This window comes from Pseudoliparis swirei, chromosome 24, assembly GCF_029220125.1.
Source record: "Pseudoliparis swirei isolate HS2019 ecotype Mariana Trench chromosome 24, NWPU_hadal_v1, whole genome shotgun sequence".
Classification (NCBI taxonomy): Eukaryota; Metazoa; Chordata; class Actinopteri; order Perciformes; family Liparidae; genus Pseudoliparis; species Pseudoliparis swirei.
In genome coordinates, this window is record NC_079411.1 from 10,252,660 (window position 1) to 10,267,005 (window position 14,346).

Here is a 14,346-nt window from a genome sequence, read left to right on the forward strand (position 1 = left end):
CTTTTGGCTTAAGTAAATTATTTCAACTATTCTTCCAATGGTCTCTTTTAAATTACTTCTCTTGTCATGTCATTCTTCGTGGTTTTTTTGACATGCTGACTGGTAGTGCGTATCACTGTTTTCAAATTATTTCCCCAAAAGGCCAGGCAGAATTGGATGGTGCACTATACTGTAGTTTTTAAAAGGCAACGGTCGTTTCAATGCTGGAACCAAATCTGACCGAGTGTCACGTCTCTGTGACTGTGACTGAGCCGAGTGGCAGCACTGAGCTGGAGACTTTACAGGGTTCCTGTTGGCCCGTCCTGCACGCCACTTTCTGTGTCCAGCATATGACTCATATACCCGATAATGTCCGAGTTAGAAAAATAATAAACCGATTGTGCATTAGATATGAAATACAGTGTACTGTGTTAGCCATTTGTGTTGTATTAGCCATTGTGCTTGCTTAGGTGCCATCACACAGCTATTGCAAGAATATTGATTACATTGTCATTATTTTACGGTCGGCTGAAAACAAGCGTGATAATGTATTCTAACTCTTCAGCTCGTAGCGGCCCGATTTTTGAGGTAACAATAAAAAGGAGAAAAAAAAACACAGCTTTTAAGGTCCATGGGAAGAATGTATGGACAAAAATCAATTCCAGGCGCTTCTACCGGGATGGTAAAAAAATATAAGGCATTTGATAAATATTGATTTAAAACGCATTATAAAAATAGCTCATCGCCAAACTTTCCTTCCTCAGGAGAACCTTTAGGAGGCGTGATGCATATTTTATACCTTTTTGTGCCCGGATTTCTATTAAAGACTTAAAAATTGTACGATATTGAAAGCCCTAAATTGCATTTTGTAAAGCCACATACTAATGAATGTTTTCCCTCTTCAATATAACTTCTAGACGGAAGGGTGAAGATGAACACTCCTGCTGCAAGTGTTTCCTCAAGATAAAAAATATAGAAAGAAAGTTTATATGAACTTTGTGGTCGCTTTATTAACTATGAGGAAGATATCAGATGTCCATTGTGCCCAACACTGGAGTTGTAAAATAAGCAACTTTTGTGAACATTATAATGTTGAGCTTTGGTTGAGACTTACAAACAATAACAATATTACAGATTCAACAGCACACCATTGTAGGCTTTCTCAACTTAGTTGTGGAATGTAATTTGAGTTCTGTAAGCACAATGCAAAGCATGAGCCCTCTTTTCACCTCTCTGTGCTGCAGCTCAGTGTACATTATGTATTGTGTATTATTGCTTTGCTGGTTCTCTCAGCATGTAGTTTGTCAGTTGATGGCAGGCATTGAACTTTTATCTTCAGCAGGAGCAGAGTTGGAGCTCTGAAATACGAGCTGATATGGCAAAGGTCACAGATCATTGCTACGAATTCAATAATGTGCAATTAGCCTCTTTGTCTCTCCAGGTACAGACCCATCTACATGTGTAAGCATTTGTTTTGAATAAATTTTTTTCCCTTCACAATATTATTTTACAATAGGGTGCATTTAAACTTAGCTTAAGTCTGCAGAGCTCTATAGACAGCACATAACTTTACATTGTCCATTGCTTAGCAAATTGATCTTGTTCAGCCCTTTGCACGGTGAGGTCTTCAGGTAATTACAAACACACACACACACACACACACACACACACACACACACAGACCACCCTGGGGCAGCATTATAGAAAATTATAGAAAAGAAAATTAATGTAAATAAACCCGTTTGTGCTCTTTTTTTCACCCCTTGCCCAATAAGAATCGATAAAAGAATCGACAAGGAATCGAATCGATAAGCAGGAATCGATACGGCATCGGAATCGTTAAAATCTTATCAATTCTCATCCCTACTTATTTCTATCCTTTAGCCACACGCCATTGCTTATTTTTTGCTGGTATACATTTCATTGGGGTCAAGAGGTTTAAACGAAAAAAAAATATTTCGTAAAAGACTAATTGGAAATGTCATAATTTCTTTCTCTACCCAAATTAAAATATCAACAAGAGATGAAATGGTTAAAACAACAACTTTTCAACATGGAGGGGAGGGTGGGGGTTTGAATAAATACCAGGACGATGTCTGGTCTTGCAATTGTTTCACAGCACCGTTTGGACTGAAAGACATGCTTTTTTTGTCACAGTATTTAAAAGATCTGTTTGGTAGAAGAGGGTTTCAAATTGAGCACCTTTTCTACCACAATCTTTTTTTTGGGCCTCCTAAAATTGCTTGAGCACTCTATATGTTTTTTTCATATACTCAAAATGTGTCAAACAGAATCAGTGTATGATTTTTGACACTTTAAATCAACACTTAGTTTTTATTAAACAGTATGTGCTTTGTTATATTAAGTGTAGTTTGTTATATCGACGATACCGACGCATTTCTAGGCTTTCGAAAAATGGATTATTGTAAATGTAGCTGTGTGTACATACTCTGAAATTCTACAATCCCATTCGTTGTGTGGTTTATACATTATGTAAATTCATCCATTGATATTAATTGGATTTCAAAATGGTTGGTATTTCAACTTTATATACAAATGGAAACCTTGTGTAGTTCAAGGCTGTGTATGTCAATGTGTTATGGTAAAATGCTCTGTCTGTAACTTGCAAAGCACATAGTTGCATATTGTATGCTGTGATAATGAAGGGCATCGGCTGGAATTGTAAGGTTTTCTGTATGCATGGGTGCATTCAACAAATTCAGATTTATCCAGACCAGTATGTAAATAAAATTAATTTGACTGATACTGTAAGAAACAAAGCATGATTTATGTTCTCATCCCAGTAGCCGACAGCAACAGTGTTTAAGAAATAAGTAATATACTGTATATACAGGACTGTCTCAGAAAATTAGAATATTGATAAAGTTTCTTTTGTATTCTGTTTAAAAACAAAAAAAAAAAAAATTCACATTCTGAAATATTGCAAGCCTTTTATTCTTTTAATATTGCTGATTTCTTTATACTATAAGAAAAACTATTAAACTTATCTCAACTCTAAAATCCTATCTCATAAAATTAAAAAAAAGATTTATAACAGCTGAGTGTTTGTCAAGGCTCAGGAAACTTTGCAGGTGGTTCTTGAGTTAATTAGACAATTGATGATTTGTTTAATACCCTACTAGTATACTTTTCATGATATTCTAATATTTAGAGATAGGATATTTGAGTTTTCTTAAGCTGTAAGCCATAATCAAATAAATCAGAATAAAAGGCTTGCATATTTTCAGTTGATTTTGTATGAATCCAGATGCATGATTTTTTTGTTTTTTAATTGCATTGCAGAAAATAAAGAACTTCATCACAATATTCTAATTTTCTGAGACAGTCCTGTATATATATATATATTAATATATATCTCTTTAAAGGTTTCCCTTTGAGCTTTTGACCACTAGCGGCACTGTAGAGCTATGCATTAATATACAGGTCCCAATAATTTTTTTATGAGCACACATTGAGAGCTCACTGGATATAATATATAAAGGATGCAATACTTCTAACTAAAGAGCTGAGGAAGAGTCATTTTATCTTCTTTAAAAACTGATGGTTTCATAATGTTAAAAACAACCACAGCAGATGCATTCATAGGGATGAGAATTGATAAGATTTTGACGATTCCGATGCCTTATCGATTCCTGCTTATCGATTCGATTCCTTATCGATTCTTTTATCGATTCTTATTGGGTAAGGGGTGAAAAAAAGAGCACAAACGGGTTTATTTACATTAATTTTCTTTTCTATAATTTTCTATAATGCTGCACACACCATATACAGTATGTATACAGACACATTTACATTTTTTTAAATAACCAAAAACATTTATACATATTCCTCTTGAACTTAAAATAAAACTTACATAACTTAAATAAAATGTATTCTGTTTAATTTAAACATGTTCCTAGACATTACTATCCAAACGTGAAGTGATCAATAATGGGAGACCAATGCTGGAGCTAAAATGTATGCTTCAAACGAAGGGACAGAAGATAACTTGATCGACTACACACAATAAAGGCAAATTGCTTCACACAGTGAGTGGTTGTGATCACTTTTGAGGAGTTTACCTTGGATCAGTGGTCCCCACACGACGGCCCGCCTCCCCATGTGGACCGGCCCCCTGAACAATACCAGAGACGCGTTCCGATTTATTATTTTTTTCACCTGGCCCGCTGCCGTTGAGATTGCATTGAGACGCGGAGAAATTGTGAAGTGGTGCTCTTCGCAATAAAACATCTTTGATGGGACGTGTCGCGTCTCGGCCAATCAGCGTTCAGATGTCGACAGCGTTTGGGAAGTTAGGTTAGCTTGAATGTTAGTCCGCTACATCTGCTGCTGTCACGCTGCATGGTGTAGCGATACTAACAAAGTACCTGTACGTTAAAAACGATGTGATTTAGCATATTTTTAGTATCGATACTTCATTAAAAGAGCGATCAGAGCGCACGCAATGCTCCGCTCCGTTAAATGCTGTCTGCACGCGCAGCACTCATAGCGAGTGGCGTGCGCAGCGCTCAGCCGTAATGCGCACACACAGGTGAGCACACTCTCACCTCACACTAGCACTTTTTGTCGTGTGAAATAGAGCCAAACTTTAAAACGCCTCTGCCTAGTTACCATGTTTGCTGCAGTCTGAAGAACAAACTAAAAAAGTTTGCGCATGCGCAACGCCACAGAGGACCGTTAGCAGAACCGTTAAAGAATTTGGCTGACGATCCCAAACAATCGGTTCACTGGAAACCGATTGTTGTTCTAAAACAGAACCGGTTCTCGATTCCCATCCCTAGTCACAACCTGGTTTGCTTCAAACATTTTTCCAAAGAATCAAAAGGCGTCATAGTACTTGTTACACAAACAACTTAATTGATGGGCTCAACATAGAACATGGTGCGTTTGGCATTATTTATTGCAAGGCTGGTATTGCATCAAAGAAGTACAGATTATTTTCTATTTATCTGTTCAACCTATTAATGTATATGTACTTGTTTGTGATTGGTAAACATCAGATTGAAAGTTAAATGAGGTGAATGAGTTTTCCATTGCAATAGAAAAACTAATTGTTGGTCATGGCAGTAAGACACCATGAATATGTAGATCATAGCTCTGCTTGTGCTCTCTCATGTTGCCTAGAAAAGCTGTTGTACTTCAGAAAAGCAGAATAATGGTATTTGTTGAAAACAATCCACCACTCTTCCCTTTTGCAATTCTGGCTAAGTGTTGTTGTGTCAGAGGGAAGCTGCACCCTTCAGACATATCCGTAAACTTATTGCTATAGAGAATTGAGACTAATATTTAACGAAATATATATATATATATATATATATATATATATATATATATATATATATATATATATATAAGAAATGATCAGGCAATGAATATTTATTTGAAGCAGACCAAAATAACCCAATTGTTTTAGAAATTAACAAATTAACCGCTTTGCATGTTGCTTTTTAGGGTGATTAAAAAACACTAACAATGCTAGGACTTAAAGGTGCACAGTGCACATAAGTGTTCCATTTAAAATCTTCTCCCAAGAAATCATTCTTAAAAATCCTTTATGGGCTCACAGATGTTCCTGTCTGCGACACTGAGATTTGCCCCAAAAACATCCTCAGCATGTAGTTTGCCCTTTGAAAATAAATTGCATTCATTCAGTGCGCTGAAATTCATTGTTAATTCTCTGAGTATTTCTTTCTTTATTTTTTTAAGGGACTTGCAAAAGAAATTGGCAGCATACTCCCTTTTTCACATTTAATGCTTCAAAGTATTTCAGGGCATCTCAGAATCATAGTGGTATGACACTCGTGCACTCGAGTCCCCTTCAGCTATGCCTCTGGCGCCATGCCTCTGGCCCAGTACTTTAATGAATCCCTTCGGCCATGTTCTGGTCGCCGCTACTGGTCGTCTGTGGTGCTCTTTCAGCTGTAATATTTAGTTAGTTTCACAAACTGTTTTTAATTGTGTTGACATAGAAAGAATTCAGGTCTAATCACTGTTTTATTTTCTATTTTAAAGAAGCAACAGTATCTAAGTATCTGAGTCATTTTATGTCTATGAGTCATTTTACAATTATTACTTATTGCCACATTACACTTTTCTTCTCCTTCATATGATCTCCTGTTACTTTTTTCCCCTTGTAGTCCCGGGAGCCTCTGGCGCTGTGTGACCTGAAAGCAGAAGTATCCCCAAGGATCTCGGCCGAGGACTTAATCGACCTCTGTGAGCTGTCAATGGCCGGGCCCAGCAAAAGGACCAAAGCCGGCAAGCCCAAAATCATTGCGGTTGACATCCGTAGTGTCGAGGAGTATCCTTGCCATTTCTGAATTTTACCGAACAGTCTGTTAAATGCTGGCATTTTAACATTAAAATACATTGAACAATCTTTATCTGCTGAGGCACATCAGAAATTAGTGCACACAAGCTAAAGCGTGTTTGGACCACCTTGGATTGAGTCCAACAAAGCAAGAACCACAAATGTGCTGCTGGGACATTATTTCCCATTTTAGAAAAGGTTGTTTTGAGTAGAATTTACTCCAGTAAACCTTCTCTAACTTAAAGTGTTCTGTTACTTAAGGCAGAGTTATAATCACTATTTGCCATGTCATAGTATAAAGGAAGTGTGTCCTACAACAACATGTACAACGACCATGTCAAGAATCAAAAGGGTGTATAGTTGCTCCGAATGGCGACACTTGAAGGTCGAGTGAAAAGAGTGATGCAATAACCGCCTGTGCTTTCAGATGGTTTCTCTTGGCAGACATTCATCATCCACTAGTTTGTACACATGAGAAATGTCAAAAATAATTGTGTAAGGAATGAAAAAAGAGAGCTGGAGAGAAATTTTAAATCCTGGCTTCATCTTGTGGACTGTGTGTGAATGTCGGATCTTTTACGACAGAAAGTTTCCACCAATTGTGACAGCACTTCTGTAGAAATATGTCGGCAAGACACGAAATGGCGTGGAAAATGTTGTGATTATAAACAGTTTAAGATAGTAGAAGCATTATTGGACAATCTCTTTTAACACCTTACAACACCTTTTTTTTTACGCAGCAAAACTCTTTAGTCTTGTCCAGTCTAGTCGGCAACAGGATACAATTTAGTTATCAGAGACGTTCTGGGCAAGTGAATGCAAAATTGTGAATGGGCCATATATTTTCTGGTGCAATGGTGAAACTTTTTCCTGATCGTTGATGAAGATTCATGTTTCCATTCACTCAAAAAGATTTTGTTCCAGGTTAAAGACAAACAAACTACATTTGCATTCACTTGCAGCTGTGCATGCAAGAAGCCTTTTCTCTTCATCTCACAGTGCCTCTGAACTTGTGCTTATCTCTTGACCTGGTGCCAGTGCTTTGCAGCCACAGAAAGTAAATCAGTGACATTCCCATCTCAGGCAAGGCAGATTCAGGTTGGATGATCTACTTTGGTCAGGTGCTGCCAGATTCTGCAACATTGAGTTTGGCCTGTTACATCCACCCAGGTTGCTAAACCGACGTTTCCCATTTTACATGCTATTTTGGTTTTGTTTTTAATTAGAGAATTATTTAGTCTAGTTATTGTTTTGACAATCAGCTGCTAGACACAACAAGCAGATTTTAATGTAGAATTTAGTCAACATAGTTTTCACATGCGACAATATGCATTGATTGATACACATACATAAATGCAGGACTCTCATACAAACAGATTCCCTGTAAATCCCTTAGATTAAAAATGAAAATGTCAACTGCTTGCCACAATCAATAGCGTCTTCGTTAATATTGTTCATACCTCTACACCAAATTACAATATTTTAGAAAGACATTTATTTTGCTTTTGCAGATCGGCAGTTTTATTCAGTGTATTGACCCAGAGAACCCTGCCTGGGAAAAAAACAGAGGTTTCAAAGAAGTGAGCATCACTCTTTAGATCAGTGGAATGTAAATTGTCTAAGGGCGTAAAAGAACCAGTAGGGATTAGTGGATAGAGCCAGATTTAAAAGAATATGAGTTATTTTTGCCAAATTCCGACATGAGAGGCGTGATGGACAGAAGCTTCTCGAGCTAGCGCACATGGACAAAAGGGATTTGACCACTTTCGCAGGATTTGGCCACCCTTGTTCACATTCATTGTGATCTTAGGCAAAGCTCTGTTGTGGGTTTCTGCTTTTACAAAAAGTGGATTCAATTCTGTGGAGTTAATCAGGACAATCAAGATTATGCTGTCTAGGTTCCTGGTGGTTATTGTCTGCCGTATAGCAAATGGCCTCTTGTGTTTCCGAGACTAAATGTATCACAATAGGATTTGTCCGTGAACGGATTATACGCTGCGTTATGTAACAAAGTCACTCTATTTGTTCTTGTGGCAGCTGGTATGATTTGCTGAACATTATCCTTTGACCGAGAAAGAAGCACCACTTGTCTAAAAATATGTTGCGATATTTTTAAAGAGTAAAAGAGGCAAAACCCTCATAAAGAAGCTGTCTTTTTCCTTTATTTCCACTTTTCTTTTCTCCTGCGGACTCCCTCATTACATCTCATATACTGTATCTCTATTCTCCCTGCTCCCTTCCCTTAATTCAGAGAGCTAGTTGTTCCGATCCTGACTTGATATTGTTCAGTACTGTCTTTTTATTATCCGCGATGGCCGAGGGTATTACGGTTACTCGGAACTATATGAAAAAGAACCAGGTGCATTACCTATTCAATGCTTTACTCCTTGACCCCACTGCTTTCAGCTTCGGCAGAGGCCATATATCTGGCAGCATCAACATCCCCTTCAGCACTGCATTCAGCCCCGACGGTGAGCTGGTGCAGTGCCCTTCAACAGGTATCCTCCAGAACTACAGAGGACGTGTCATCGTGATCATTAGCCACGCCATTAAAATCGGTGTTATGGTGAGAAAGCAGACACACGGGCGCACACACACATATACACACTATCTACTAGACCAGTGGTTCTCAAATGGGGGTACGTCGAGGCACTCCAGGGGGTACGTGGGATTTCTTTTAAATATATCTCAAATTAGCATCCATTCAGAAACCCTTTAAAAATAGTTGTTTAATACATATTCAATAAAATATAAGTTTAAGTTCAGAAACAGAATTTGATATATATTAAATTAGACATTGAAGCTTTATACTGAATATCATGACTGTCCTCATTGAGGCAAAAGGATGTAAATGAGATGTTTGTTTTGGTACATTTGAAAAGATTTGCCTCATGAAACGGCTACTCCGGTTGAGTTTCGGTTGGTTATTATAGTAATGTACTATAGTAACTCCAGTAAGGCTGAAACCGGATTTTACATAAATCATTGTCTTTGACAATAACTTCAGTGAAACAGAACAGAAAACTATATTGATCATTATATATATTTCTTTTGTGCTCTCGTTATAATAAATTAGCCAAACTGAAGTGATATGGCTACAGGCAACATCCCAATTTAGAAAAGATGTCCTCCTTTCATATGTTGAAACTAAGAGAGGGAAATAAGTAGTTCTGCTTAATTGATGAGATATGAGTCCTAGATTTCTTTAGGGAGCAGCGGAAAGATATTAGTTTCTTGGTTAAAAATAACCGTTACAGAGAGTAATGGAATAATTCTTCTGCAGATAGTAGTGTAAATATAGCTGTTTGTGAACTGTTTATGGCTCGTGTATCAGAACGTGGCCATAGTGTTACCTGCAGCGCAACTAGAAAAACCTGTGTTGTCATACAGCATTAGTGTACTTATGTTTCATCATGATCATATTGTATTAAGTATGGTGATCGATCACCCTCTTCATCCTCACACATTACGACAAGCACGATGACTACTCAGCCCCTCTCCCCACTACAGTCAAGCCCACGCTTGAAATTCCACATCTGAGGTTCAACCTCAGTAATTCATCCGACCTTTCAGTCATGCAGGTCACAAAAGTGAAGGTCAATAAAAGGATTCAATTGTGCTTAACCCTTGTGTTGCCTTAGGGTCATTTTGACCCGAATCAATATTACACCCTCCACCCGCCTTAGGATTAATTTGACCCCATTCAATGTTTAATGTCGGTGTTCTTTCGGTAGTCAACAAACAAACATAAAGTGCCTCACACTTAAACTTGGAAAACAATATTAATTCTAATAATTTTCTGGAGGTTTTAATTGCTGGCGTCAAATTGAACCCAAAGGGTAAAATATGTTAGTAAATATAAAGGTAACAGGAGGGTGAAACATTGAATCGGGTCAAAATGACCCAAAGGCGGGGGGAGGGTGTTATATTGATTCGGGTCAAAATGACCCTAAGGCAACACAAGGGTTAAATGCCATCCACATCTCTGTGCACCAGACCAGTGGCCTTATCATTAACTCTGGGGCGAAGCAATGAATGCCCTCTCTGTGCTCAGGCTTTCACTGTGCACCTTTTAACATTTAAACCCTGTTTGCATTCAGGAGTAAGCTTCAGTCTTCCTGCTCTGTTTTAAATGTATTCAGTTGATTTGAGTCTAATTATTTTTTTAATTGTACTCCTAAAACTCTTGAGAGTGTAAGCAACCACCCAGACAGACAAAGTACTTTTCACTCATTAATCAAAGGCATTTATATAGATTTTTAAATACATTTTGAAGGTTCTTTCACTTTTTGTTTAGACTTGTTCTCGGGATGTGTGTGCATCTATAGACTAGCCTTTATTTGACTGACATCATTTCCCTGACTTTCCTGTTTGCTTCATTGCATCTCATAGAGTTGGACAAAATACACCACAATCAGTGGTTTGTAACCTTTTCGTGTCTCGCAGCATAACTCCAGCCACTTTCAACCTGAGCCCAAATAACTTAAGACACTTGTGAGCAGGCACGTGCACAGATAGAGCCCTTGTGGTGCTCAAGCACCAGCCCCTTTGCCCTGGATGAGTAAAGTGCCCTTTTTGCTGGAGACACATTTTTTTTATTCAACCGTATTTAAGAATAAACGTTACTCTTTCTGTCATCAAGTCCCCCCCAAATGTGTTTTAATATCCGACGGGGCATTTATTTGAGTTCTTGTGAGAATTTCGCCTAGACCCGCTCCGCGGCGCTCACGAGCCCCTCCCCCCCCGCCGCGCCCCTCCCTCCTCCTCCTCCACTTCCTCCTCCGCGCAGTGCTCCTCGCGCCACTGAACGGCTGCACCTCCTTCTCCTCTGACCCGCAGCACCAGACACACAGGTCATGACGGTGTTTGTCCCCTAACGTTGTTTTGTGATAAATCAACCACAACATTAGCGCTGCTGAAAACATGACGTCACAACTGGTCCGACGGTTTCTAAAAAAATAAACAAACAAAAACTCCGTAATTTCAAAGCCTCGTCCAGCTGTTTACTGACGGTTAGTTATGTTTAGAAAATAGAGAGAGGGAGAGAGAGAGAAGAGAGAGAGGGGGAGAGAGAGAATTCAAGAGAAAAGAGAGAGAGAAAAGAGAGAGGAGAGAGAGAATTCAAGAGAAAAGAAAGAGAGAGGAGAGAGAGAAATGAGAGAGAGAGAAGAGAGAGAATTCTTATTCAGTTCTATTCAACAGGGGCTAGTCTCGGATTTGTGTGGCCAGACTGAACAAAAATCATAAGGCCTCTCTTGTTCAGAGTGCCGGGCCAAATGTGGAGGCGGGCCGTATCTGGCCCACGGGCCTTAGTTTGAGGACCACTGCTCTTGGCTGTTGATGTCTATCAATATCGCTCATTTTGAAAATGACGTAAGAGGGCAATACGGATCCGTATCAGACCAGCGAGGAGGGCAATACGTGGCTGGCATGATGCCCATTAGCCAATCAGAACGCTTGTACTGTTGTTGCTATATAATAATTAATCTTTATTCATAAAGAAAATGTAAGCTGCCAGAGGAGACGCAGGTTGAGGACAGCATCATCATGTCAGAATTTTTTTTTGGCATTGGGTGCCCTTTTTTTTGGTTTGAGCACCTGCCCCCCAAAATGTCTGTGCACGTGCCTGCTTGTGAGGTTGGTTGGGGAGTTTTAGGGCAATTTGACACATTTTGGATGTTTTGCACAGAGACCATCTGAAAAGGTTCACTGATTTTGTTTAACATTAAATTAAAGTTGCCCATTAAGGCTAAGTTAAACTGATGATATATGACACCGCTAAAATTACCTAAAATACCTGTTGTGTTTGATACAATCTTACATTTGCAAACAGAGGTTTCAAAGTCAGATTTGCTGAACTGTCAAACACAAGGGCTTACACAACACAAGTCAAAGAAGAGGCCAAAACAAAAGTAACATCTGTTAAATCAAACACACTATCCCTGCAATATTTTGTACCTTGATTTGTAAATATTTCTAGCTTACAGGTTATGTTTCAGTCAGAATTTAATTAAAGAATGTCACATTATGTAATACATTAAGTTTAGTTAATTTAATTTATTTATATAAGGGCAGACCAAAAAGAGAAAAGATGTTATATGCCAGATTGAGCTACCAGCTCATTTCCACCGGTCGTCCCCTGGCCAGGTGAAAGGAAACATTGAAACGCACGCACACAACATTCCACATCCATCAAGATGAATAGCAATCGTTGAAAGGCTGTTCTTATGTACAGATAATATTTCTCATGTGTGGCAACTGGTAACATAACCACACAATGAACTTTAAGGGTCATGAGTACTTGCAATTCCGGAAAGGCAGGATATATAACTGCCTTTCCCTTTTTTGTTGTCCTCTCAGTTTGCAGTACACCTGGTCACGGTCAATTTCCAGCGAGTTTGTATCCTTGATGGAGGGATAAACAAGCTGAAGCCCACTGGACTCCTCACTGTCCCCTCCCCTCAGATTTGATCCTGTATCTCAGCTTCACTCTAACAAAAGGGGCGAGTGTAGATTGAATTGTGAGCTGATGAAGCAAAGAAACAAATGTCGACATTCTGTGTATACACATTCAAATTAAACTGTGGAGTGAAAGGAAAAAACTCCATTGTAATCCACTTCTCAACACAATTATATTTCATCACCAAATGGTCTTTCAGGCCATGTTTAACATTTAAAAAAATAAGAAAGAATGATTGAATCACATTGTTTTTTCTGAAACAACTGTTATGTGTTGTAGTTGCTTTGCACTGATAAATTGAGCTGCCTGTGAATTTCTTGAAGTAAGTCAACCTGTCTGTTCTGAGCCAGTTGATCCAGGGAACTGTGTTGTATACTAAGGGGTCATAATATGAGGTACACTTGTGCAAACCAATAGCGCTCTATTTTTGTGTCTATAATGTTTATTTTTTGACACTGCAAGAATCATGTTATATGTTCGCGTTCATTACGTCATAGTTATTGGTGGTGTTGTACCTGACTGCATTATATTCAGAGGTGAAAATAGGGAGGGCACAGGTTAGACACCTCACACTAGAGTCCACCATTCATTTCGGACAATTTCAACAAACTGAACATTAGAAGCTTTGCAGAAGTACAATATATGGCAGAGCTGTTGCGTTCAATTGCATTAGATTGTACAGTTGTACACAATTAAGTGACCATTGAGTGCATGTTTGTGTTAGAAACAATATAAATAGGTCAATGATTTGAGCATTTTGTGAATAAATAACTTTGCCTTTACCTTGTTTACATTGTCACTGAATTGTCTACTATTGTTCTGTATTTGTTATGCCAGAGTAATTGGTTTCTATCATGTTACAGTTATTTTTAATAAAACTATTTGATGAATAAATGGATAAACAGTGTCGACGAATAGTTTGTAGTGTTTTTAAATGACTTCATGTTGAAGGTGGTTGCTGATAATTGAATGATGAGCAATGCTTCCTGATTACACTATTGCATCATCCTGTGGTTTCGAAGTGTTCAGACCTGTCAACAGTCCATCACCCATCGTGACGATAGACTATCCATACTGACTAGACACTCCCACACTACTGCTTGAGTATAAAGAGAAATCAGTGTTGATTACTTTTAAGAGAGCATGCACAGGTTTCATAAACAGGTAAGAGAAATACTACAATTATTTTGAAGATCGTAATAGATTGTTGATGAAATCATTTATTGTTGGTTCTTATATCTTTTTCTAATGCCATTTTCATTGTGTGCTAATTACTGCAGTTTGACACACACACACACACACACACACACACAGAGAGAGACACACTCACACACATACACAAATGACTTGGAGATATCAGAATCAGAATCAGTTTTATTGGCCAAGTAGTTTGCACAACAAGGAATTTGACTTGGTAAAGTGTCTCTGTGCTTACACAAAATGTACATTACAACACCATACAATACAGAACAAACAAAACAAATTGTGCAGAACAGAACAAACAGTGCAAAACAGTGCAACGGTCTAAGAAGTTTTAGAAAGTGACTTAAAGTATATACAAGAGGAATGGCTATAT

The 14,346-nt window shown here is 38.3% G+C and overlaps 1 protein-coding gene across 1 annotated transcript; it reads left to right on the forward strand.

The window, feature by feature from the left end:
* Positions 1–5,838: 5,838 nt before the first annotated feature.
* Positions 5,839–13,677, forward strand: LOC130189829 (TBC domain-containing protein kinase-like protein). Its single transcript, XM_056408784.1, has 4 exons — positions 5,839–5,907; positions 6,138–6,301; positions 8,717–8,876; positions 12,671–13,677. Exons 1-4 carry the CDS (start codon positions 5,839–5,841, stop codon positions 12,779–12,781), a joined length of 504 nt encoding a protein of 167 aa, XP_056264759.1. The 3' UTR covers positions 12,782–13,677.
* The last annotated feature ends 669 nt before the right edge of the window (positions 13,678–14,346 follow it).